Source organism: Naegleria gruberi (genome assembly GCF_000004985.1).
Source record: "Naegleria gruberi genomic scaffold NAEGRscaffold_48, whole genome shotgun sequence".
Lineage (NCBI taxonomy): Eukaryota > Heterolobosea > Eutetramitea > Acrasida > Naegleriidae > Naegleria > Naegleria gruberi.
The window spans coordinates 219222-245264 of NW_003163279.1; the positions used below are offsets into that span (position 1 = coordinate 219222).

The 26043-nt window shown below is 33.0% G+C and overlaps 14 protein-coding genes and 3 non-coding genes across 17 annotated transcripts in view; 8 read left to right on the forward strand and 9 right to left on the reverse strand.

Moving 5' to 3' along the window:
• The window catches only part of NAEGRDRAFT_71710 (uncharacterized protein), a gene marked incomplete at both ends in the record, with an annotated part of 2558 nt that extends 702 nt beyond the window's left edge, over positions 1-1856 (reverse strand). Inside the window, 2 exons of the mRNA XM_002673225.1 lie at positions 646-1285; positions 1335-1856. Of these exons, the coding sequence (XP_002673271.1) occupies positions 646-1285; positions 1335-1856 (1162 nt within the window). The remainder of the gene's footprint in view (positions 1-645; positions 1286-1334) is intronic.
• A 549-nt stretch (positions 1857-2405) lies between these two features.
• NAEGRDRAFT_71711 (uncharacterized protein) lies at positions 2406-2902 on the forward strand (the record flags this gene model as incomplete). Its single annotated transcript, XM_002673150.1, has 2 exons — positions 2406-2650; positions 2761-2902. The coding sequence occupies 2 exons, from the start codon at positions 2406-2408 to the stop codon at positions 2900-2902; spliced, it is 387 nt and encodes a 128-aa protein (XP_002673196.1).
• A 417-nt stretch (positions 2903-3319) lies between these two features.
• On the forward strand, positions 3320-3988 carry NAEGRDRAFT_71712 (uncharacterized protein; the record flags this gene model as incomplete). The annotated part of the gene is made up of 1 exon (XM_002673151.1): positions 3320-3988. One exon carries the CDS (start codon positions 3320-3322, stop codon positions 3986-3988), a length of 669 nt encoding a protein of 222 aa, XP_002673197.1.
• A 174-nt stretch (positions 3989-4162) lies between these two features.
• Positions 4163-4942, reverse strand: NAEGRDRAFT_51763 (uncharacterized protein; the record flags this gene model as incomplete). The annotated part of the gene is made up of 1 exon (XM_002673226.1): positions 4163-4942. One exon carries the CDS (start codon positions 4940-4942, stop codon positions 4163-4165), a length of 780 nt encoding a protein of 259 aa, XP_002673272.1.
• A 520-nt stretch (positions 4943-5462) lies between these two features.
• On the reverse strand, positions 5463-11327 carry NAEGRDRAFT_71714 (Serine/Threonine kinase; the record flags this gene model as incomplete). Its single annotated transcript, XM_002673227.1, has 1 exon — positions 5463-11327. One exon carries the CDS (start codon positions 11325-11327, stop codon positions 5463-5465), a length of 5865 nt encoding a protein of 1954 aa, XP_002673273.1.
• Positions 11328-11876: 549 nt separating this feature from the next.
• Positions 11877-12824, reverse strand: NAEGRDRAFT_71715 (uncharacterized protein; the record flags this gene model as incomplete). The annotated part of the gene is made up of 1 exon (XM_002673228.1): positions 11877-12824. One exon carries the CDS (start codon positions 12822-12824, stop codon positions 11877-11879), a length of 948 nt encoding a protein of 315 aa, XP_002673274.1.
• Positions 12825-13507: 683 nt separating this feature from the next.
• On the reverse strand, positions 13508-14893 carry NAEGRDRAFT_71716 (uncharacterized protein; the record flags this gene model as incomplete). Its single annotated transcript, XM_002673229.1, has 1 exon — positions 13508-14893. One exon carries the CDS (start codon positions 14891-14893, stop codon positions 13508-13510), a length of 1386 nt encoding a protein of 461 aa, XP_002673275.1.
• Positions 14894-15427: 534 nt separating this feature from the next.
• Positions 15428-16462, reverse strand: NAEGRDRAFT_71717 (uncharacterized protein; the record flags this gene model as incomplete). The annotated part of the gene is made up of 1 exon (XM_002673230.1): positions 15428-16462. One exon carries the CDS (start codon positions 16460-16462, stop codon positions 15428-15430), a length of 1035 nt encoding a protein of 344 aa, XP_002673276.1.
• An 861-nt stretch (positions 16463-17323) lies between these two features.
• NAEGRDRAFT_t533 lies at positions 17324-17395 on the reverse strand. Its single transcript has one exon. It is a non-coding gene; the product is annotated as a tRNA-Glu (tRNA).
• Positions 17396-17482: 87 nt separating this feature from the next.
• On the forward strand, positions 17483-18463 carry NAEGRDRAFT_71718 (uncharacterized protein; the record flags this gene model as incomplete). Its single annotated transcript, XM_002673152.1, has 1 exon — positions 17483-18463. One exon carries the CDS (start codon positions 17483-17485, stop codon positions 18461-18463), a length of 981 nt encoding a protein of 326 aa, XP_002673198.1.
• A 234-nt stretch (positions 18464-18697) lies between these two features.
• On the reverse strand, positions 18698-19981 carry NAEGRDRAFT_59049 (uncharacterized protein; the record flags this gene model as incomplete). The annotated part of the gene is made up of 2 exons (XM_002673231.1): positions 18698-19639; positions 19801-19981. The coding sequence occupies 2 exons, from the start codon at positions 19979-19981 to the stop codon at positions 18717-18719; spliced, it is 1104 nt and encodes a 367-aa protein (XP_002673277.1). The 3' UTR covers positions 18698-18716.
• Positions 19982-20462: 481 nt separating this feature from the next.
• Positions 20463-20543, forward strand: NAEGRDRAFT_t530. The gene has a single exon. It is a non-coding gene; the product is annotated as a tRNA-Leu (tRNA).
• A 40-nt stretch (positions 20544-20583) lies between these two features.
• On the forward strand, positions 20584-20886 carry NAEGRDRAFT_71720 (uncharacterized protein; the record flags this gene model as incomplete). Its single annotated transcript, XM_002673153.1, has 1 exon — positions 20584-20886. The coding sequence occupies one exon, from the start codon at positions 20584-20586 to the stop codon at positions 20884-20886; it is 303 nt and encodes a 100-aa protein (XP_002673199.1).
• A 331-nt stretch (positions 20887-21217) lies between these two features.
• NAEGRDRAFT_71721 (uncharacterized protein) lies at positions 21218-21988 on the forward strand (the record flags this gene model as incomplete). The annotated part of the gene is made up of 1 exon (XM_002673154.1): positions 21218-21988. The coding sequence occupies one exon, from the start codon at positions 21218-21220 to the stop codon at positions 21986-21988; it is 771 nt and encodes a 256-aa protein (XP_002673200.1).
• Positions 21989-22292: 304 nt separating this feature from the next.
• NAEGRDRAFT_71722 (uncharacterized protein) lies at positions 22293-23303 on the forward strand (the record flags this gene model as incomplete). Its single annotated transcript, XM_002673155.1, has 1 exon — positions 22293-23303. One exon carries the CDS (start codon positions 22293-22295, stop codon positions 23301-23303), a length of 1011 nt encoding a protein of 336 aa, XP_002673201.1.
• A 64-nt stretch (positions 23304-23367) lies between these two features.
• Positions 23368-25831, forward strand: NAEGRDRAFT_81012 (SEL1 domain-containing protein). Its single transcript, XM_002673156.1, has 3 exons — positions 23368-25421; positions 25464-25740; positions 25811-25831. Exon 1 carries the CDS (start codon positions 23380-23382, stop codon positions 25006-25008), a length of 1629 nt encoding a protein of 542 aa, XP_002673202.1. The 5' UTR covers positions 23368-23379; the 3' UTR covers positions 25009-25421; positions 25464-25740; positions 25811-25831.
• On the reverse strand, positions 25829-25909 carry NAEGRDRAFT_t532. Its single transcript has one exon. It is a non-coding gene; the product is annotated as a tRNA-Leu (tRNA).
• Positions 25910-26043: the final 134 nt, after the last annotated feature.

Genomic DNA, 26043 nt, shown 5'->3' on the forward strand with positions numbered 1-26043 from the left:
TANAGCAATTGCTCCAAATCAATACTTAATGTTTAAACAAGAAGGAAAATTATACATTGGATGTATTCAATCACATACAAAAGATACAGTTAAATTTGGAAAGGTGTGGATTGTTACAAATGATTATCACCAAGTATGTCAATTCAGAAAATTAAATAGAGTGAAATCTTCCAATTTAAATGTTGATTGGAAAGATATCAATGCTAGATGCCAAGTAGTTTACATTGATTCCAAGTTTTACTTGAATCAATTTATGTTAATCATGAATTATTATAAATTTTAAAAATTTTGAAATTCTTTTACAATAAAAAAAATTAAAATAGAAATAATAATTTATTTATTCGCTAGTTGTTCAACCCTTTCAGGTAAAAAATTAAGTTTACGTAGTAAAGGACTCATTCTATAATAGTACGATTAATTTAAAATTCATATTGGTTATTTATTGTTAAATAAGTGTTATTTGTACTTTTATAGAAAATTAGCAAGGATTTCAACGGTGGAAATGACTTATAAAAATTTTAAAAGTGTCCATGCCTTGTTTGCAAACCTATTCCCGTGCCTATTTTCTGCCGTACCTGGGTCGTTTCTTAAAAATAAGTCACCAAACCTTCCCTGTTCCTTGCCAATTCTATTTTTATTACACACCGTACCTTTTCCATGCCTCGCCATTCCTGTTGCGCTCCAAGGCTTGCAAACGTAAAGTTTCATTCATGGCCATTTTCAAATATTCAAAATTATTATCAATATCTTTCAAAGTCAAATTGAGAGAGGATGAAGAGTCACGTGTTTCGAAGGAGGATGAGTTGACAAAGTCTTGAATTTCTTCAAAGACCTTTTGTTGGTATTGAGGATGTTTTGCCAAGAAGAAAATAAGCCAACTTGAACTTATGCCTGTTGTTCGTGAACCAGCCAATAGAACAATATGAGTATTAGATACAACTTCATCCAAGCTCAATTTACCATACTCTGGAGATTCATACTTTAAAAGTTGAGTAATGAAATTATCTCTATCCACATCAATTGAGGCCTGACCAGTATTTTCAATATTCTCTACCAATCTTTCCTTTTCTCTCAACACTAAATTCTTAATGTACTCTGGCCATGTACGGAATAATTCAGAAGAATCTGTGACATCCTTCCACAACCAAGCTGGAATTATTCTTCCCAAGGTGATAATCACCGTTTTTGGAATCATCAAGACCATTTGAGCGGCCAGAAAGTTCCTTCTGGATAGCTCTGGTAATTCTTCCTTGTCATCCAACACAATTCGAATCCAATCCAAATGCTATTCTTCCAATCACATCTAGTGTTGCATTATTGAGTAATCTAAATACGTTGATTTCATTCTTTTGATTGTTTTCAACGTAGGTCAGTACATTCTTTACAATATCATTAATTGGAGTCATGTAGTTTGCAAGTTTGGAATCTGTAAAGCTAACTGAAGATATGGATCTGTATCTCTTCCAAGATTCTCCTCCTCTCGATGCAAAAACATTGTTGGTTGGTCCACAAGGTTGAATTTCCAAAAACTTTTCCTCATCCTTTTCAAAATATTTTGTTTTAGTGATGGCAATTTCCTTGTAATGATCCAATTTGCATGTGTGAAAGATTGTCTTGTCTCCTACTGTAATTCTCCAGTAGGGACCAAATTCATTATAGTTGTGATATTGCTTTTTATCATTCCAGAAAAAGTCATTCTTGTGAAAGAGGATAAACAATAGTTTGAAGGGATAGTTTCGTCCAGGTATGTGAGATACTCTTTGGACCTCCTTTCTATGTTTGTACAAGGTAACAAGAATGTACGTAACCATCAATGCTAGAAATGAAGAGAGGATCATGACCCCTGTACCACTCATCATGTTTATGCCAGGTAACGTTACTGAACGAAAAACAAACTGAACTAGTGTTTCAATATTGCCCGTAACCATGTTGTGTTAATTTTTTTCGTTTCTAGTTCTTTTGATTGTTCTTGTGATGTTCTTGTGATTAGATCACAATTCAAGATCTATTAAATCCGTAATTAAAAAACTAAAAGATGTTGCATCAATTATGTTCATGCTCGCTTCCACAACAGGTCTTGCGAGCATTGACCTACATGATTAAATTGCCTAGTCTCCTACTTCATTAGAACAAATGGGCCGTAACATAATGACCAACTTGACCGTTAAAGTATTTCCAACCTTATCTTTTCCGATTCACTTCTTACTCTTCGTTGCAAAATTCGTTCCCAACACGACAAGCAATTTGGGTTTTGAATTTTTTTAAAAAATTAAAATATATTTTGGCGCAATTTTTGCCAGCCTTCTTGTAATTCAAATATTCAAATGTTGGATGATGATAATTAGTTTATTAGCAAAAGTTTACATTTAAGTTTAGGTTACGTTTTCAACAAGTTATTTGAAAAAATGCCACCACGTAAAGCACCATCAACAAAGGCTCCACCACAAATTCACCTCTCGGAAGAAAAGAAGGTTCAATTAGAGAATGAATTAAATTGGTGTATTCAACAATTGGAATTAGGACTCTCTAGAAAGGATGCTGATGCATATCAAATTAAAGAAACCAAGAGAGTTCTTACCACATTGCAATCAAATTCCGTTGCCGATGTTCAAAAGAGACAATTAATGAAAGTCATCTTTGGTGATTATAGGTAAGAGGTTCATAATATATTGTTAGTAAATAATGAGGACATTGATTCGGAATCATGATGATGATGATGATGAACCTTATCTAATTTATATATTTTGGATATTAATTTAGAAAATTGATGAAAGACGATAAAAAGCAACGAGAAGAGGAAGAGAATAAAAAGAAGGCAAAGGAAGAAAAAGCCCAAACAGAAAGCACGACATTGGAAGCAACTTCAGAAACTGTACAGTTAGAGGACAGTACAACAAATTAATTCATATCAATTTGCTCGCCATTAAGATCCACATCATATAAATTGTTTTTTGATTTTTTGAATGAGATTTTTGCACATTTATTAAGGCTGATGATACCCCTCTCATCAGCACAAACACAATTGACTGCCTTATTTGTGGTGAGGAGGCCATGCGCTCAATACATTTTTTGCTAATTCTCCACAACGGGTAAAGCAAGTGCTGAATCTTTTCAGATTCTTTTCACAGGACCGAATATTCAACAGAATAATATTAATAAGGCTTCCTGCAATTTAAATTGAGGCAAAAGCAGTGCTAGCTTTCTCATTACACTACTCAAAAAACTACCTCAATATCCCAAACTCACACTCTTTTGTTGAGAATCATATAAAACGACAAGAATATATTTTCTCCCTGTTGTGAAATTTCAATAAGAAACAATGCTCAATATCATTCATTCACAAGGAATAAGAGTATCATCATCATCATCATTACCCTCACTCGTCCGTTCAAATTCCACTTTATTCTCAATGCTTAACTCATTCAATCAGGTAACATCTGCCTCAGTATCCATCAAGGAAACATCAAAATCAGAAGAAACAACCCACACCAATTGGTATCATTTATGGGCCTTTTTGGCAATCTTGTTAGATTATGTTTCTGTAATTTTTAATGTCTTTCCAGTCTCTACGACGATTGAGAATACTCCATCAACATCCAGTATGATGACTAATGAAGAATTAGAATATGAACTTGGTAATCAATGCACTATAAGCAATTCCATAATGCCAAGGTCATTATCCCCACGCCCAGATCTTCCAAAGAATAGTCTTGAGGTGTTTACCTCAGAGTTTTATTTTTCACTGTTTGCAAGTGGTGGAATTGAATCGAATGAAAACCTTGAGAGAATGGTAAATTCATTTGGTAATTTGGTGCCAAGACATGATAGCATCTATTCTCAATCTGAGTCCAGTGAAGATGATTCATCAAGTACCTCTTCAATAAGAACAAAACACAATAACGAACATTCTGAGAAAAGTTACCAACAACATGCAGAAGTAGATGCTTTAAAAAGTACCTTGAACTTGTTCAAGTTTCCTAAAAGGTAAAATATAGTTGTGATGAGACTGGCAAATTGAATGAAATCCCATAATGGGTAATAATTGATGTTTTGAAGGACATTAGAGAATCGAAACTGAGATCTCTATTGAGATACAAATGAGATTTATTTAACTTTCCAAATAAATTTAAAGTATAACAATTCAATGCACATCAACAAGTCCTTAATGATTGTTTGGAAGAATGAATCCTAAAAGGAAGCATGCTCGAACAATGAAAATTCTCCTCTCCAATGTAAAATAGTGAGCATTGTGTGCCTCAGCATCAATAATGCCCAATGTTGTCCCATTTTGGATGTCCAGAATTGGTGCACAACATTCTGATTGTACTTTTACATCACAGCTATAATAAGGTTGACCAGAATCAGAAGCACTATTCACATCATCCAAAGTAACAACCACTCTATTCAGTGCTACAAATGAATTGGTTGAACTCTTTGCATGTTCCTCATCAATTGGAAAATCAGCTCTCGAATACTTTCCATAATAACTCATCTTATAGAGACACCCTTCAAAATTTCTATAAATTCCCATCCAATCACAACCAACTTGCTGTTGAATTGCATTCACCAACTTGTACAACAGGTGGACATATCTTGCCAACTCTCTCTTTTCACAATTTTCCATAAATTTAACAAAAACCTGTTCGAACAAATCGAATGGTTTCTCATCCATCACTCTGCTACACATAAATCCACCTCCTTGAACTTTCTTTGGTACCGAATATTGGAAAAGTTTGGTTTCTTCTACAGAGGAAGAAATAATTTCCTTCTCAAACTCTTCATCGATATGATTTAAAATTGATCGGAATAAATGATCCACCTGTTCCGAAACTTGTTTCATATTAGTTTCATTTAGTAAAGCATCTTGTTTGATGATTTTTAAATAGTTAATAAATTGTAATTCATCAATGGTGGAAGGAAGTATGTTTTTAAATGATGCCATTTTTTTTAAATATCTTTGTAATTGAATGATCTTTAATTTTTCATAATTTTATAAAATCTTTAAATATATTAAACTATTTAACTATTTAAATAATTATCAAATCGTAAATTTAAAAAAAATAAAAAAAAATGGCACTCGATGACGAAACCAAACATGTCCTGAAAACTGTCGGAATTTCAGTCGGAGTTAGTCTCCTCGTTGTCGGCTTGTATCATCACATTGTGATGGGTCCAATCATGGACGATGTCGACAATGCACGACAATACATTGCAAAGATTAAAGCACCTCTGGCTCCACTGGTGGAAAAGGCAAAGGCTATTGAACTTCCGAATTGGTTGAAGAAATCGGATCAATAATTGGTAATCTTTTTAGTCATCTATTTATCTACTAGTATTTATTGTCATCATCATGTTGGAAATTTCATTCCTGAGATGATGATTGAATTTTTGTATTTATTTTGGAAAAATTGTAAATTTAATGATGAAATTGTAAATAAAATTGGAATTGTTTGGAATTGGAATCAAGTTACTTCTTGGACGAGTTGTTGGGCAGTTAGGCGAGCTTGAGGAAGGAATTTGAGAAGACGAGTCATGATATTGAGGAGTTTGTTTAACAATGCTTGATTGTGGGTATTGCTGTAGTGATCTGTGATTGCTTTGGTCATTTCTTGGAAGCTGAATAGGTAATAATTCGAATAATTTATCAGACCATTAATTAGAAATATTGAAAATGAAACATACCATTGTTCTTCAGAGTGAATGAGTTTGGAACAAATTGAAGTAGAAGTATCCAAAGTTAATAATTGATACAATGTCACTCCAAGTGAATACATGTCAGTGGCAAATCCATAAGGTTGATTCAATAGTAATTCTGGTGAAATGTAGCAAAGAGAACCAGCATAGGTATTTTTGGTAGTGTGTGCATTCTCTTTGGCAATACCAAAATCTCCCAAAACAACCTCAATCAAATTCGAGTCAATATCCCTTCTTCTGATAAAGATGTTTTGAGGTTTAATGTCTCGGTGCATGACTTGTTGGGAATGCACATAGTTAAGAGCTTGGGTGGTTTGAGAAATGATTTTCCAAATAATTGGCAGTGGAATAGTTGTGGCTGATTTGATGGATTCACTAATGATGGACATGACATCTCCCTTATACAGTTCCATGACAATGCAAAACATGGAAGAATGCTCGGTATCGACTTGGAAAGTGTCATAAATCTTTACCACATTCTGGTGATCCAATTGCTTGACAAGATTGGCTTCATTTTCAGCATCTTGTGTTGGTTTCTGAATTGAATTTTTACCTGTAGCGATGGTTTTGATTGCCACATTTGGTTCCTCTGGTGTATTCAACACTTGGCATTCAAAAATGATACCAAATCCTCCCTCTCCAATAATTCGAATAATTTTGTATCGATCATCAAGAGTCATTCCCAAATATTGTTCATATCTTCCATTGCCTGCTCTTTGTGGAAGAATTGAATCGACAGTATTCTTGACTCTCTTCAATTTAATCAGGTTGAGTTCATCATCCAATAATTGTAAATCCTTCATGTCCACAACATCCACAAATTCCTCAAAATCGGGATCATAGTATTGCAATTCGTAACTACCTCGAATTCCACATCTGAGCTTGGTTTTTTTCACAAAATCTTGAACACTCTCAGAATAATTGACAACCATTTTGAATCTCTTACGATACAGATTCAACATGTTATCTATATATTCCACTTCAAACTTGTAACAGAGATAGGTTTCGGATTTGTTAAGGAGCTTTCGTGCCCAAATAATCATGTCTGAATTTTCAGTTGTTTCTGCAACAGAGGCCAAATCCATTCCATTCTTTTTAACATCCACATCAGCTCCCTTCTCAACTAGGATGAAAGCCAATTCTTGTTGATTCGTCTCTACAGCAAAAGTGAGAGGAGTTCCATTATTGATCAATTGGCTGAGACCTGTTTTTCCATTACTGTTCGATTTGGCAGGAGCTTGCTCAGCTTCATTTCCATGATTCAATCGAGCATTTAATAACTTTGGAAACATTTCAATGAGTGTTACAACGCTTTTGGTTGATCTCTTTCTGAGTGCATATAGAATAAGTGAAGGATTCGAATAGTGAGATTCTTGATATCTAATATCACTAATGGTTCTTCTGGTGGCAAGCTCTGGTTCTTTTTGAACAAGGTATTTCAAAGCACTTGTCATGCCATAATCAATTGCTATAAAGCAAGCCTTTGATAGAACCTCCACATTGAAATTCTTGTCATCCGTAATCATTGCATTGATGAATAGTTCAACACCTGGATACTTAGAGTTGACAATACAATAATCAATTGGTCTCAGTCCTCTAAAGCTCTCAAAGCAAAGCTCCTTATTTTTCCTAGCAATGATTTCGACTACAGGCCAATACTTGTTATCGATCGCGTAGAGGAGTAGATTCATGTCAACTGGTAATTTCTCATTACTTTTTTGAATATTGTCAATCCGTGTCAAGTGGCAATAATCTATCATTTCTTGATTCTTTGTTCTGAGACTTTCAGCAGCAATGTCTTTGCCTTTTCTGAGGGCATTGACATTAGCTCCTTTGGAAATTAATTCTTTAAGCTCTTCAAATTGGTTGAGTTGAATGGCTACAAACATAGCCTCGTCCAATGACATTCCACCACTCTTATCATAGACAGTAAGGTAATATCTATAATAATTTCCACATTTAACAAGATATTTGATGATTTGATTTTCATATTCCACAAGCTTTGACTTGTCAACCTTGTTGGTCTTGTTTAAAAGATCATTGACCTTTCCAGTAAATTTGTTCAATCCATCCGTTGATGTTTTTTCTTTCTGGAATATCTTTTCCACCTCTAGTAAATTTTCCTTATATCTTAGAATAGTATCATTGATATTCTTCCACAATCTGCAATATTCAAACATTTTGCTACAATAAGTTTCATTGATATTGTAAAAGTATGAAAGAACCATACAAATATTAACATTAGGATATTTCAACGAAACAGTTTTGAGCATATTTCTTGTAACAGCTATTGGATGACTTCCAAGATCTGGAATGTTCGAAACATTTGGAAGAGTCTCCTTCGAAAGGCAAATTAACACAATATGAGAAGCACAAATCTTTTTCAGGATATCTCTTTCCAACTTGTAGGTAGAAAGCTTTGAAACCTCATAGTGAAGTGCTCCAATTAATTTGTAATAGCTGTAGAAATACTTGATGAGAGCAAATTGCTTTTCTTCTTGATATAAATAGGTCAATTGATTGATGAGAGCATTCGTATTGTCGAATATTGAACTCATTGCTTCAAATCCAATACCTTTGAGCCGATATTTCAAATCAGCAAGTTGATACATATTTTGGGAATTATGCAAACAATCTCTCAATGTTAAAATATTCTGTCTATGCTTGTGAATTAAACACTTGACTTTCATGTGAACAAGAGCAGGGAAGCCAACAAATGAGGGTGAAATTGAGTAAATCTCCTTTTGCCAAGTGATTGAATGGGATTGAACAAAAAATTGTTTCGAAACCAAACTCAGAATGAATAAACTTGTTGGTGTGGTAAAGAGACAAATTCTGCCAATGACCTTATCAGGAAGCCACTTATTAAAAGTTGGGAATCTCCGTTTGATACTTTCTGAAAGTGCCATATACACATTTCCCATACTCAACAAGTGTTTCAATGGTAAATTGTGCATTATAAATGTAGAATAGAGTGGAACTGCTTTTTCAATAATTCCAAGAACTATATTATCCGTTTGTTGACCAGGATCTTCTTCGTCATCCTCCTCACGAAACAGCTTCAATTTTTGCTCCAGCTCAACTCGTAATGACATCTTATTGGACTTTGGTTTTGAGAGTGGAATTGGTGATTTGGATTTTGGAGTACTAGCTTTCGAAAACAAAGTAGGGGGAGGTGGTGGAGGGATTGCCTTTTCTAGTGGAGTAGGTTTGATAAAGAGTTTGACATCTATTGGTTGGTTAATATTTGGAGGTGGAAGAGGTATTTCCACTTGTTTTGTTGTGGTGTTCTCTTCCTTCTTTATGGTAGAGGTAGCAGTGGAAATTAGCTTAAATGAACTGTCTGTGTTAGTCTTTTCGATAAAGATACTCGTTGTCAGGAACAAGTAGTACAATTCATTTCTATCGATGAGTTCATTATCCATCGTCTTGTTTCTGTATTGAATGAGGTAGGGCTGATTGGCCGAGTAGACCTCCATCTTGCCAGCAATAATTCTCTTTGCTGTTGGTTCCTTGCTCTTAACTGGTCTAATCAGTAGTGGATTGAATATTGGAACTGGAGGAATAATACCACGTTTGTAAACAATTACCTTATTATCGAATGGATTGTCTAATTTTTCAACAGATCGTAATGGCAAATTCTTGACATGTTCTGGCAATTCTTTTGGAATCAATTCCAGCAAATATTTGACTTCCTCCTGACGATGCTTTGTAAGCATTGACTCTTTCATAACTGTTATAATAGTATAGAGGAAGGTACTGAATTGATTATCCTTGAATCCAAATCTCTTCTTGATATCCATGAAGAATGTTCCATGATAACGTTCCATAATTGAATCAATCCAAGAAGATGCTCTGTTCCAATCAAATTGTTTAGACAAGTTTAAAACTGTCTTTTTAAGAATTTCGAATAATCTGTTATGATTCTTGGAGAAAACATAGGCCAAATAATCAACATATCTCACATTGTGAAAGTATAAACCAGAACCAGCCTCTGACTTTTTGATGAACATTTTCAATTCCATCAAGTCATTAGTAATGGAGGTGGAATTTTTCAATACATAGGTCCCAGTAACCTTTGCATCAATGCCATGATTGAAAATGATCATGGTTTGGTCAATAATTGCCATTAGAGTTTTCATTGGCAACATGAATGGCTCGAAGAGTGAGGGAACAACCTCGAAAAGTCTGTCAAATTTTGGATCAGAAACAATTTTTGATTCATAGTCATGAGTTTCGTCCAATATTTGTTTCAGATATTTTGCAGATGATGATTTTAACAGGGTGTCTGCAATTTTAAATTCCAAAGGTTCTAAATCTGTACCTCTAATATCGTGACTAATAATTTCAAGAGATTTTTCCGAGAGCATATCAATAAATTTCAAAACCTTGACGCTTTTGATCGCATCCAAATCTGGATATCTCAAAAATTCAAAATCTGTACTATTCTGTTGTAAAAATTCTTTCAAATTCACATCCTTGACAAAGTTCTGCTTGTTTAAAACCTTGCTCAACCTCATGTAGAGATGATTCTTTTCATAGACGCTGGTAATATTCTCGTGAAGTCGTTCGACATAGTTCAGGAATGTTTCCAACTCATTACTCTCATCCTCAATTAGTTTTTTAAATGTTTTCCCTCTGTGTGAATGCAGTACTGATGGAAACATGTCACTGGAGAGAAAGGTCACATTATGAACAAAGGTCTGAACGTACGGATCATTGGTGAGGAAATTTCTCAAATAATCAGGTGAAATATATTTGGAGTTTAAATAGTGATTATTATTTGTCTCTCTTTTGTTATTTCCATTAGAAAAATTAGAGCTACCCGAAGGAGGAGTATTAGTTGGTGAAGGTGGAGGAGTAGATTTGGGAGATTCTTCTAAGTTATCAAAGACTGAGGCAAACGAACCTGCTAATGATAAATTTCCAGATGAATTTTCCCTCTTCATTTCCGTTTCAGATGAGAAGAAATCATGAGCATGAATCCACAATTGAAATAATTCCTTTTGATTATTTTCCAATAAATGATTCAACACTTGTAATATTTGATAACTGAAAAAGTAAGATTCTTGTCCAGAGTTTGGAAAGGATTTGTCATTATATTCATAAATATCCAATCCTGTTGTATCCTTTTGTTTTTTCAAATAGAATTTGAATCCTTGTAAATTTCTCTGAATAAAGTTTAGAATAAACTCATGGAAATAATTACTTACAATGATGGTCTTTTTAATTTCCATAGTTGGATATCGAATTAATTTCTTTTGGAGAATTGAATTTGGAGAAGCCATATTCGAATCAAAATTAGGTGTCTGATCCGAAGTGAAAGGATTTACCTTGATAATCTTATTTGAAAAGTTCTCCACCTGTTGTCTATTTGGTTTACTATTTTGACTTGCAGATAAATATTTAAATCTTCCATTAGTTTCTGATTGACTAGAATTGGGCACTGTTTGTTTCTGTTGAAAATGTTGAGATTGAACATTCTTCGCCTGATAAACTGTGGAACGAATAAAATCAGCCAATTTACTCTTTCCACTCGACTCTTTACTCCAACCAAAATCTTTAGGTTTCGCACTAAATGAACTAATCTCACAAATTAATGGAATTTGTAAGACATTAGAAGATTGAGACATGTTTTCCAAAAAGATTCCCTTCCTCACAGTGGGCTGATCCCTCATTAGTGAAATTAAATCAGTCAATATAATTCCTCCAAACAAGTAGGCATCCTCAGTATTGAAATATTGTGAACGTTCGGGAATGACTTGAATTTGTATGGAAATCACATCACGGGATGGATTTTCTATATCGAGTGTGGTAGAAATAGAGGTTGTATTGGTTTTTAATTGATCGGCAGAAAAACTTTGTTTATGTTGTAGGTGTCGTGAGGTGTAGATGGAAATTTCCACTTGAGTGGGAGAATAGAGTTGAGTATTGATGGTGTTGAGAAGGTTGGAATCAAATTCCTTGATGCTCGTAGAGATGTTGATGAACCCGAGCTGTAGTTCCAGGCTTGTATTTGCTGCCTGTGTTTGTGTGAGCATTTTTATTTGATGTTATTAAACGACAGTTGACTCGTAAAATGGTTAAGTGATTAATGAGCTGATTTGGGTAATTAACATGTCTATCACAACAAATAGCAGACTTTGTAAAGGATCCAAACATTTTGAAATCATGTAGTTTCATTAATTTTCAATAATTAAAACACCAATAACATGACTTCCTCCTTTTTCTTGTTCATTAGAAAATGGTTCAAAAGTAACCTTAACTTGAGACATTACTTGTGAATAATCTCCAACACCTTCCAATTGCAAAGTATCATCTCTATTCAATATGTGAATAGAACTCTTATCATCATGATTGGATGATTTTGGAATGTTAACTTTGACCAAGGCATCCAAATCATCGGGTACATATAAAAACAAGTGCCACTTCCTTTGATTGTTACTAGTATCTATTTGTTGTTCTTCTTCATCTTGTTCTGTTGTAGTTGATGAAGTTGTTGTTACTGGTAATAAATCCAATAATTGCAACAAATTAATTTCTTCTGATGAATCAAAGTCATGCACAGAACGACAAACGACCTTCTCACACTTGGTTCTTTCATCCTTCGTCATGACATTATAGTCAATAATTAAATGTTCCTGGTCTCCTTCATCGATTGTTGAAGGAATTAATTCACACTCTGTTTTGGCAGAACCAGAAAAGTAATAGGGAACCATCAGTGGAAGATAATCCCTTTGTATTAATTCCTTCCTTGATGAATCTTGTTCTTCATGTTGTTGAATAATGTACATTTGTGTTGGATGTGTAGTCTTTTGTTGTGGATGTTGCGATAGATTACATTGAGTATAAATTAAAACACGAGAATAGCCTACAAAGGATGAGAAGGGGACCTTTTGAGAGTTTGTTGTTGTTTGTTGCTCTTCAAGAGGTTGTTGTTGATGAAATTGTGTTTTCATCTGAGCACTCGATAAACGGAATGTAAAATCATCATTAACAGATGTACACGTTGATGGAGAAATGATAAATTGTCTGGTAGTTCCTTGACCATTCTTCCATGGCATGGTTTGATAGTCAGAACTTGCGAGCTTGGAAGAAGATAAAATAGAATAGTGGATTGGGGGAGACATGTTTTTTATTGTTTTTTTTAATTTTTAATTTAATAAATTTTAAATATTGGCTTTACAGAATAACAAATCATCACTTCCAGTGCCAACAAGAATTATGTTTTCAATAAAATGGATAAACTGCACCTCGAACGGCCAGATGAAAAGTTCGACTACCGAAACGAAAAGTGTGTCTGTTGTTTTTGTGGTCATAAGAAAAAGAATTGGAGCCGATTCTATCTTTTATCACCGAAAGGAATAGAGGTTGCAAGTAGATTACTTGGAAAGGATATTCAGCCGGGTTATTGTTGTTGCAAAATGTTCACTCGAGTAAAGAGATACTATGGGAAGGAATGTTTATCAAGAAAGGAAGAGTTACAAAAGAGAGAATCGAGAAGCAATGATACAGGAAATATTTCAGTGGTTCCCTTCTCAACATTGGCAAGTGACACAAATCAAACAATTTCATTGGTTGCCCATGATGATCTGCCAGTTAAAAGTGTTCTAGTGGTAAAAAAGAAACATACAGAATCAAAGATGATTTCAAAAAAACACAAAATGAAATTAATGGACAGCAAATGTTTACCCTTAAAATCACAACTTCTCACCACAACTGAAAAAGGAGCAATTGAATTATTGGCTATTAAGGAAACGCAAAATTACGAGTATAGAAATAATTAATTTTGTAAATAGATATATATAGATTATTAAACAAAAATTTGTTGAAGGGCAGGTAATTTTCTAAGCATATTTCTAACTTGGTTACCATAGGGGTTTGGCCAGTATGCACAGAGCCATGTTAAATTTTTCAAAGCAAGTATGGATTTTGCTCCTTCATCAGTCATTCCAATGCCATTAATGTGGAGTTTTGTGAGACGAGTTAGTCGACTAATAGCCTTAACTCCTTCATCTCCAATTTCATAATCGCTGTAAATGCGCAGTTCAGTTAATTGGCTCATCTGACCAATATATTTAGCTCCTACAGTTCGAATATTATTAGCGCCAATCGAAAGAGCAGTTAAATTGGGTAATTGACTGATAAATCGAGCCCCTTCTGAACAAATATTATTATAGTCAATCTTGAGAATTAGTAAATGTTTCATCTCGCTTATCTTTTCGGCACCTGTTGTTCCAATTTCGTTGTTTTCAATATCAAGTTCAGTTAAATGCTTTAACTCTGTAATTGATTGAATTCCAGTTTTGTTTATGGAATTTCGTGGGACAATTAATGATGTCAAATGTGTCATTTCACAGATTGATTTGAATTCATTTTGAGTAAAATTTTTCGAAATGTCAAGTTTTTTCAAATGTTTCATTCTTTCAAGTAAATTGGGATCCAAATAATAATTATAGTGTAGGTACAGTGATTTCAATTGATCTAATTTGGTGATGGAAACCAATCCATTCGTGGTAATTTTGTTATATCCTAAATTAAGGTATGTTAAATTTGTAATTTCACTACTTTCTACCATTACATTCTCAATTTGATTATATTGCATATCCAGAAAGGTTAATTGTTTCATTTTGATAATATACTCCGCACCAACATCACCAATTCTATTTCCATTAATGCAAAGTGCAGTTAATTTTTCAAGTCTACTAATATATAAGGCACCTTTAGCATGAATATGATTATTTCCAATGGAAAGGCATGTCAATTGTTTCATTTCAGCAACATTTTGTGCTCCTTTAGATCCGAGATTATTTCTATTAATATTGAGCGATTTTAAATATTGTAATTTTTCACTAATCGGCTTGCAAGAGGTAATACCACAACCACTAACATTGAGATATATCAAATGATTTAAATTTTCTGCAATTTCCTCAATTCCCAAATCTCCAATTCTATTCTTTTTAATATTAAGATGTGTTAAATTTTTCATTTTACAAATTGATTCTACACTTTCAATTCTATTATTTCTAATATTCAACAATGTTAAACCTTTCAAATCACTCAACAATTCCAACCCTTCATCTTTTATATGATTATCCCCTAAATTTAATAATTCCAAATTTTTAAATTGAGATAGTATTTTAACTTGTTCATTTCCAATATCACTTGAAGCAATGTCCAATCTTTTCAAATGTTTCATTTTACAAATTGTATTCTCTACACTTTCGAATAAAGTTTCATTACCATGATCAACATGTCTTGATTGTTTGAAAAATTGCATAAATCGTAATCCAACAAGTTTTAAATTGAAAATACCCTCCATATGATGATGTTTCCAACTCGAATAAATCCAAACTCTATTAAAATAACCTTTTCTCATGACCAGGGAAAGTTTCGCCTTCTTGTTTGTAATCACCCGATCCCACTGTTGCGAAATTAATGTACAAACTGTTTTTACAAATTGATAATCAAGATATTGAACAATTTCTGAACAAATATCATCCGAAAACAATTCATCTAAACTTTGATAATATTAAAATGATTTTTATAAATTTTGCATGTAAATAGAGATATGTAAATATTACTTACCACTCGATAATCTAAATTTCAATGATTCCGATAATGATACTTGTTCTGGCATTTTTTTTGTGAATTTTGTAAAGATTGTAAAGAGAGAACAAACTTGATCAAGTTCAATATTGCATTCAATATTGATAGGTTTATATTCACTGGTTTATCTGTTTGACAGGATTTCATCAAGTGATTTCATCAATTTCCCATGAACGACCGACACGAGTGAAAATCGAGAATTTAATAAATTGAGAGCATTTTGATTTCTTTGCAGAATTTCATAATAATCAATTGGTTGAAGAATGCCTAGCTCTCCAAAACTTATTTGATTGTTCATTCTCGATCCATTCTTGATGCCTTTCACAACTTGTAAATTGACACGTGTTGCCATTACTATAAATGGAATTGAGAATAAACTACAATGATTGAATGAATCAGTTTCACATAGATAGGTTATTCTGAGACTGCATTCTTCTATCAGATCGGTTCTACTGAGAGAGGAGACGTAAACTCCCAATTTTAAACCTTCAATTAATAAGGTTTGAGTGAATTCGAAACTATTCGAAGGGGAATCTTCACTATTGGAATCTGTATTTCTTGATAGAATGGTCGAAATACATAACTTTACAATTTCAGATCCAGTATTGATAATTTCATTACAATTTTCTTTCGTAATTTTTTGTTGTAATAATGTCACCAATTGACTTGATAGTGTAATTCCACAAATAAACTCAAATACGGAAGGTAATCGACTTGCAAAGTTTAATGCATCCATTTCTCCAAATGAAAATTGTTCCAAAAACGAAATTGTCCTTTTCAATCGTGATTGGTTGACTAGATTTCCAAATTTACAACAATGTAAATGAAAATTCGACAATTCCATATTTCCTCTTCCAATTTCAAAGAGTCCTAGATTGAGATGTGTATAAGAAACTAGAATAAAGCTTGGATTGAAGCTTTTTGAGAGGAAATTTCTAGATTTCATTGCACATTCCTCTGAAAGATTCGATTTTCCACATGATTGATTACACAGAGCTTGTATACTCCAATATAATGCATTTCTCTCCAACATGAAACTTTCTCTCTCGCATTTCGTTTCGTATATTTCAATATATTTTTCCAATAAATCTCTGTTGAAGCATGTTTTCATGCTTTCATTCACATCTTTGGTAATATAGAAATTAAATGGGAGAGGCATTGAAAAAGTCCATGGCAGGTAATATGCAATGCTCGCTTTGTTATTGTTGGAATGAGTTTCTTCCAAATTGACACTCACATGTTTGTTATTGGGTGAAGATGAATCAGATAGTGTCAATTCCCTCTTTCTCTTTGTTGAGGATCCTGTTGGTGAGATTTGATTCGCCTTCCTTGATTCTCTATTTTTATAGATGCATTCCACTCCTCGAGATGTACATCTTTCACATGAGGGTTTTGTTTTTGCTGTTTTTGAAATAATTTGTTAACATAAATATTTGTCTAAATCAATTGGTGTGAGCTCAAATACTTACAACAAAATTTATGCATTCGTCTACATCTTACACAAGAGATTGGATGAAAATGTTCTTGAGTGTCGCTGTTGTTGGAACTTTCAGATTCTTCTGTAATGTTGCTGCTGATGGAGCTACTACATGTTATTGGAAAGTCTTCTTCCAACAATAAGTTATCATTTCCAGTCAAACTCAATACCAGAGAATCAATATTATCAAAGGGATTCATCTTGTTTTTTCCTCGAGGAATTTGAATTATTCGAAAGTGTTGGAAAATAATAAACTAGAGAGGTCATTGAAACTATTCCTTGTTCTTTTTAGTGCTACAATGCAAGATATGAGACCCAATATGGAGAAGCCAACAATTCCTTCTCATTCTTATTTAACAATTTGTCAATTATTATCCTAAACAGTTTCTAACATAAATTTTCGAGTAACAGTATATGTAAACCATGTACTCGACATTGATATTTCATTCTTTCTAATAAGGTGTTAAATGTGCTTCTGTAAATGGAACCGGAATTGGAACAATTAAATGAGCTCCAATAACAAAAATTAACAAACAAAACATCCTCCCATGCCGGGAATTGAACCCGGACCTCCTGGGTGAAAGCCAGGTATCCTAGCCATTGGACTACACGGGATTTACATTCATGTTTCCTTAATGCTCTAGTCCAGTAAGATAAGGTAATTAATTTAAAAGGTGAACTTGTTTTGCATAATAATAAAAAATGAAAAGAAACAAGACAATCACAACGGCGTCAACATTGTCATCACATTGGTACGAAACATGCGGAGAAGCCTTTTTTACACAACTACTCGTACCATTCCTCAGCAACCCATCCCGAGAATTAAAATCACTCTCCCTAACGTGTCGATTTATTTATCAAATTTATGCATCATCATCGAGTGGAAATGATTTGTGGATGAATTTCCTATTGAACAAGTATCATGACTTGAATAGGGAAATATTGAAAAATAACGATGGAAAATTAATGATGTATTATTATCAATTAGTTTATTTTGAAAATCATTTGGATCAGATTCTGCCAGAATATTTAATACCAACATTATCTTATGGAAGAGATTTAAAGAATGATGATGTTAGACCTCGTTTTATTTGTTCATCTTCTAATGGATATTATTATTCTATGGGATTTATTAACATGTTGATTAATTCGGAATTTGATTTGGAATATGATCCATGCCTTGAGGATAATTATACATTTAATTTGGAAATGGAAAATGCAAAGAAATGTATTTCATTATATCCCATTTCATTATTGGAGGAATATTCACCACTCTATCAAGGTTATATCGATATGAGTGATGGAATGATTTTTACACTTGTTATCAAGAATGATTTTAATAATATCGAATCAGTATTGGATCAATTTCATATATTTTACAAGCAAGTGCAATTGCAAAAAAGGTTAAACTCGTTTATATTTACCATTGCAATTACTTACAAGGATTTTATGGAAGATTCTTTTAAGAAAATGGTCGAAGAGGAATTGAGAATGCACATTTCACATTATAACATTGTAAATTATGTAATTATGGAATGTAATCCAAGGAAGAGAGATCAAGTTTTAAGAATAACCATCGAGTCTGTGAAGAGATTTAAATTTATTGATACCAAACTATTCTTGAAATATCTTCAAATTAAATCGGAAGAGGAGAAGAATAAGAAGAATTGTTCAATAATGTGAATATTTGAACAGTCAGTGTAAATTCATCAAATTCAAACTTGATACAGACATCAAATGGCCAATATGGAGAAATCTCACAAGTAATCATATAATTCAATACAAGGAAAGGCAATGCTCTCACTACAAGTCTCTTAAACACTTCATATACTTTTGCAAAGTTACAGAGATTATTTCAACAAAAAAGTTTTTTTTGAAGATCCCTTTCTGAGTTGTAAACTGTTTGGTAAACTTGAGTTGCATTTATGGAAATTTTTTATTCCAAGTCACCTCTAATCTTTAAAATAATCTTTCCACTATTCTTATTTTGTTCCATATGTTCATGAGCTTGAATAACTTGATCCATATCAAAGACTGTATCAACATTGGCAACTAGTTTTTTAGTTTCAAAAGCATCCTTAATGTAATCTTTCAATTCTTGAACAAGTTGTTGCTTATAGAGAGGAGATCTATTTCTCAAAGTACTATATTGAATACGAATTCTCTTTCTCAACATTAATCCTAAATCAATAGTAGCGCTGGTTCCTCCCATTGATGCAATTCCAATAATAGTGGCATCTAATCTGGCAATTTGTACATCTTGTTCCAAATAGGTATTTCCACCAATTGGATCTAGAATATAATCAATGAGTGGTGTAACACCACTTTCAGAATCATTGGTCAAGATTTTTGAAAGTTTTTCACTCCACTTTGGATTTTCCTTATAATTTACATAATGAGTAGCTCCATATTGTTTACAAAATTCACCCTTCTCATCACTTCCACAAGTAACACAAATGTTCTTACACAATCCACTCAATTTACACAATTGAATCAATGCCAATCCAACACCACTTGCACCACCATGAATCAAAACATTGAGATTTCCCTCAACTTTTTCATGTAATCTTCCAATTTTGAAGAAACATTGAAATGCAGTCAGGAAAGCTTCTGGAATTGCAGCAGCTTCCTTCAATGAAATTCCATTACAATGAAACATTTGACTTGTAGTAGCAATAACATATTCAGAATATGCACCTCCTTCAACAAGACAATAAACGTAATCTCCAACTTTGAATTGACCATCAGTGGATGTTTCTTGTCCATTGGAAAACTTTTCAATAATACCCGAAACTTCTAATCCAATAATTGGACTACTACCAGGTGGTGGTGGATACATTCCATTTCTTTGTACAATATCTAGATACACATTAAATACATTAAATAATTATTAAATATTGTGATTAATACATTAATTAATAATCGGAATACAACATCATCAATCAAACATTAGCCATTAATATATATTGATAAATATTACAATCATTTAATATATTTAATATATTTAATAAAAAACATACCAGCACGATTCAAAGCAGCATAATAAACTTTAATCAAGGCTTGAGTATTACCAACTGCTGATTGTTGTTGTGATGGTGGTGGGGCAGAAAATTCAGGAATTGGATATTCATTATCAATGTATAAATCTTTGGCTGATTTGGTGATTGGTTGACGAACTTGAACAACTCGTTGATGACTCATTTTTTTTAAATATACTTTACAATATTAAATACTATTGAATGTATAATACTTCTTTTAATTAAGTTCAATACTTGTCGAAATTTTTTCGATTTTGTCTTTGTTGAGTGATTATCTGGCTATTCCTTCTCAAGTTTCTGATAGCTCTGATTTTTCATCAGCTCCTTCAGATCCAATGTTAACCTTTGATGATGAAAATTCCATAATGTCATCTGTTAGTGCCTCTGAGAATGATCCATTACTTATCGACCAAACCTCAATATTCTCTGTCATTAGAGAAGAAGCTAGTAACAACTCTCAAGCAACTCCTCAAAAGAGATAATCTTGGTGTCGAGGTTTATCTTCAATTTTTAAAGTTTGCCTTAATTAAAATTTGTAAAGTTTTATTTAGAATCATTTTAAAGATGCCTTGGTGAAATTTGGGTGAAAGCAAGCTATTACTGTCCCAATCAGTCGTGTTAACAATTTTTTAATATTTCCCGAAGGTGTGTTGACCGAGTGGTTATGGTGCTGGCTTCAGGTGCCAGTGGGTAAAACCGCGTGGGTTCAAATCCCACACACATCAGTTCAAATTTTTTTTTCTTAGGGGAAATAATTCTAAAAAAATGAAAGAACCCAAACTTAATGAATACATTACCGTTCCGTTGGTTTTTATTTGCTGTTCTTCCTCTTCAGAATCATCATCACCATTAAATTATTATTTTCTTGAAAAGGAATTTAATGGAAAGAGAAATGATCATGTTTCGTATGCTATTTGTTTGAGAAAGAGATTATATTTTTGGGAAGATGAATTTGATCAGGGAATGATAATTAATATGAAAGTGCAATTGATAAAACTATTAACCATCCAGCAGCATGATTATGGAAAATTTGAAAAGTTTAATTTTGAGGAATTAACATTGAAATGAAATTTGAAAGAGTTGATTTCAAATTTAGTAAGCCAATGTTTAATGAACATTCCAGCACTAATGGTGGAGCCAGGAAGGAAATTGATTATTATTGTGGAGTTAGGGCATTTAGAATTACAATTGAATTGGATCAGATGGATATTAGCAAGTCAATTGTGAAAAGTCGTGAAATTAACTCTATATTTGAAATTGAATACAATCCATTTTGTGATATGAATCACGTTGTGGATGAACCATTTCTACAACATGACATGTGCATGAATTTAATTGTAGACGCTGATGTGAGAATTCGAAACAAAGATTAATTGGAAATCCTGTTAAAATTCCTCCAATGCCATTCGATTCCTTACTTCTCCATGCAACAATTCTCTCAAGATTGGATGAATCCAACGAAAAAGTTCTAATGATTCACTATCGTGATACTGCTAAAAAGTATCGTCATCTTGTGAGAAGAATTTCATTCGAAGATAATAATGGGAAACTTGTTGGAAAATTGGGAAAGTGTGAATTGCTTAATTATTTCAAACATTTCAATGAAAAAGTGAGAATTATTTCACATTGTAGAGTCAGTGAAACATGCTACCTTTACAAAATTGTTTCAAATCATGATTGTGATACACAATTACATTTCAAATCGGTTAAAGAATTTTCAAAGCATACTCAATGGATCTTAATTGATCTGGAAAGCCGTATTGTTAGTGAAATTGAACCATATTATGCTAAACTCCTTCCTTCAAGTATTCCAAATGAGTCAATTGCAATTGATGAGGATGGATTCATCCAAAAACCAAAACGAAAAAAGTATTTCGCCATTAGAAATAGAAAGGAGCAACACATTTCGACTGTGGGTTTTTGTGACTTTGCAAGAATCAGTCTTTCCTCCTTTACTCCATTCCCCTATTCCTCTTCGAATTCATCACTGGTTAATGTACTTTGTACTGTGATGGTTACTGAGACGACAACTCGTCACAAGAAATTCACGAATGAGAATTCTGTTGTTTTCATTAATTATCAATTCAAACTTTTGAAAGGAGGATGGAAGGATTTGTTTGAAAAAACAAAAGACAGATCGCTTGTGGATATTGAAATTAGATTTAGATAATCTTTGTCTACAACCATCCATCACTTTGATTTAAATGTCAAAATAGTTTACAACACAAAATTTCAAGTGATGAACTTTGTGTCAAGAACAACCTAAAAAAATGCATCAACAAGATAAATACACCACCCCTTCAACGTTGCTAGAGAAATCCAATGCTGTATTTTCGGATGATATTTGTTATGAAATATTGTCATTTCTTGACCATAATTTCAAATCTTCATCACTTTGGAATTATGCATCAATTTCAAAACAATTTATGAAAATAATTGGAGGACGATTGGAATTGAACATGTACTATTCAGAAATGACTTCTCAAAAGATTGAGTTAATGAGGAGAAGTATCCTGTCTCAAAATGTTGTGAGTTTGAGAACTGAAAGAGTTTCGGATTTTCCAAAATTTTGCACAATTCTTAAAAGCATGAATCAATTGAGGAGAGTTGAAATTTGTGGTCATCACTTGAAAGGAGCAACAATTAAACCATTGACCATGTTGAAACAAGTTACAGATCTTGTACTAAATGAGAATGGAATTAGTGAACTGGGTGTGATTTACATTTCTGGAATGATTCAATTAAAATCTCTCGATATTAGGAATAATGAAATTAATGTTGAGAGTGCCAAATATATCACTCAACTGCGTAAACTACAATCTTTGAGTGTTTCAGTTCGTAACAATGAAGTTCTGACATTAATAGGTGGAATGAAAAATTTGACTCGATTGAGGATTGATAGAAATAACATAGGACATGATGGAGCCAAAATAATCAGTAGAATGAAGCAATTGACCAGTCTGCATATTTCCAATAATTCACTGCTATCTGAAGGAGCAAAATTGATAAGTAGTATGAAGAAACTAACCGAATTGGTCATTACCAACAATAATATTGGAATAATGGGAACCTTTTATATTAGTGAGCTGAAAGAATTAACCAAACTTTGTATTGGTTTTAATTGTATTGGAGATGAAGGAGCCAAACATATTAGTGGGTTGAAAAAGTTGGTTGACCTTAATGTCACTTGGAATGAGATTGGCCTTGCTGGTGCCAAGTCAATTGGAGAATTGAGAAATTTAACTCATCTTTCTGCGGGTGAGAATGATATTCCAGCAGAAGGAGCTAAAGCAATAAGTCAATTAAGGAATTTGACCTATCTTGATATTGTAGGCAATCCAATAGGTGATGAAGGAGGTTTAGCAATTAGTGAATTGACAAAATTGACTACACTCTTCATTGGCGTCTATTCCTTGAGTAATTGCTCAATTGACCAACTCAAGAAAATGAAGCAGTTAAGAGTATCAGATCTTCTTGATGATTAGTTTCATTGAGATTTCATTTGAATCGAATAATTATAATTTATTTAATTATTAAAAAAAAATGAAAAGACAATATGATATGATTAATACTTGTTCTTCTGATCAAGATGAAGATGATGATTGTACAGAAACTTGTTCTTCCGAAGATGAACAATATGAACTTGCTTTAAAATATTTTAATGGGACTAATGTTGAAACAAATTATTCTAAAGCTTTCGACTTGTTTTTGAAGAGTGCGGAACAGGGAAAGACAGAATCACAACATCAAATTGGCTATTTTTATCATTGTGGATTGGTGGTGGAGAAGGATTTATCTAAAGCAATGGAATGGTATCTGAAAGCTGCCGAAAAGGGATTTTCAGAATCACAATTTTCAATCGGAATTTTGTTTTATAAAGGAGTTGAAGTGGAGTATTCGAAAGCTATGGAATGGTTTTTGAAAGCAGCTGAAAATGGTCTTTCGAAAGCTCAGTGTAATCTTGCTGCTTTATATGAAAATGGATGGGGAGTTGAACAAGATTATTCGAAAGCTATGGAATGGTATTTAAAATCTGCTGAACAGGAAAATTCAATAGCTCAATGTAATATTGGAAATATATTTGCAAATGGAAAGGGAGTTGACCAAGATTATTCTAAAGCATTCGAATGGTATCTGAAAGCTGCTAAAAATGGTGATTTAACTGCTCAATCATTTGTTGCATCATCATTTGCAACTGGAAGAGGGGTCAAAAAAGATTATTCTAAAGCATTCGAATGGTATTCAAAAGCAGCTGAAAATGATTATTCTCATTCAGTCTACAGTATTGTAAATGGAAAAGGAACAGACAGTGATGCAAAATTCAATCTAGCTTATTTATACGAAACTGGATCAGGTGTTCAAAAGAACATCCTGAAAGCATTCGAATGGTATATGAAAGCAGCTCAAGATGGTCATCTAAATGCACAATTTTCCATTGCAGGATTTTATAGAGATGGATTGGTAGTTCAACAAAATTTTTCAAAGGCAGTAGTATGGTATTTGATAGCTGCTGAAAATGGTCATATGGACGCACAGTTCAATGCTGGTTATGCTTTTGAAAATGGTTTAGGAGTTCCACAAGATTATTCGAAAGCTATGGAATTATATTCTAAAGCTGCTGAACAGGGGAGTGCACGTGCTGAATGTAATATTGGAAATATGTATTTGTATGGGAGAGGTGTTGAAATAGATTATTCGAAAGCTGAGGAACATTTATTGAAGGCCTCTGAAAGAGGTGATGCATTATCACAAGTTAATGTTGCATATTATTACATGAATGGAGTATTCGATAGAGATTACACCAAAGCATTCAAATACTTTCTTGAGGCTGCTAAAAATGGTGAGCTAACCGCCCAGAATAATGTTGCAAAATTATTCGAATTGGGCCTAGGAACTGAGAAAAATTTGAAACAAGCTCTATTTTGGAATTCAAAAAAATTGAATGATAGTTGCAGTTTTCAATTTATTGAGGATCCGTATGACCAATTTGCTTTAAAAACTTTCAGACCAGTAATAGACAGCGAGATGAGTTTAATTACAGATTCGAATGAGATGGTGATTATTCGATTTGAAACTAGAGATTTTACAATCTTGAAAAACAAGGTGATCACAAGCAAATACTTGACAACAATGATGAATTCTAATTGGATTGGTTTCAATTCGAAAGGAGAATGGTCAACTTGTACTTGATTTACAAACTATTGAACATGAAATATTTCAGAGAAATGTCAATCACATTGAAATATTTGAGAAATATGTTGAATACTTGACAAATGATACGATACCATCTAATTTTGATACTAAAATGGAATTAATTGAATTATCAAGATATTTACAGGACGATTCATGTATTTTTAAAATTGTGAAATATTCTGACGTTTTGACAAGATTTTACATTTCATTTTATTTTGACAAAACGGAACAGCTTGACATTCCAATAGTTAGTTGTTATATAATGGATACTACATTCAACACGTGCGATATTTCACCTCATGCAATTGAGAAATTATTGACAGGACCTGATTTATCACCAATTGCCAAGAGGAAGATTTTAGATCTAGTTCCATTAAATAATTTGGGAACCAATTCGACAATATTCGAAGGTAAGTAATCGAATCAAATTTAATTACCAACCAGCTCGATAGATAACAATACAATTCACACAATTTTTTCACCAATTGAAGTTAAAAAGGAAATTAGAATTGATACGAAATCAATTATTCTAGAATTAGAAATCGAAGAAACTGGAATGATAATCAAAAGCGATGATTTGAGTAATTCCCAGATTTACATTCAATTAAATAATGATAATGATCACGTTGGGTTTTGGTTATTGGTCAATCCTGGAAAAACTATTTTGAAATTACCAAAATATGATTTTGACACAATTGATATGATTATTATTCCAACCGTAACTGCAATACTGGACCAAGAAAATTGAATCACATCTTGCAAGATAACAAGCAAGTCTTGATAGAACCATTGAAATGGCAAATAAAAAAATTTGAACTGATGTGTGTGGGATTTGAACCCACGCGGTTTTACCCACTGGCACCTGAAGCCAGCACCATAACCACTCGGTCAACACACCTTCGGATATTATTAAAAAATTTTGAATACGACTGATGGCGACACCTTCACTTTAAATTACTGTGCGGCGTGCATTGATTCTATTAAATATATCTATGGTAATGTGAAAAATCATAATCCAAAAATTAATTTACT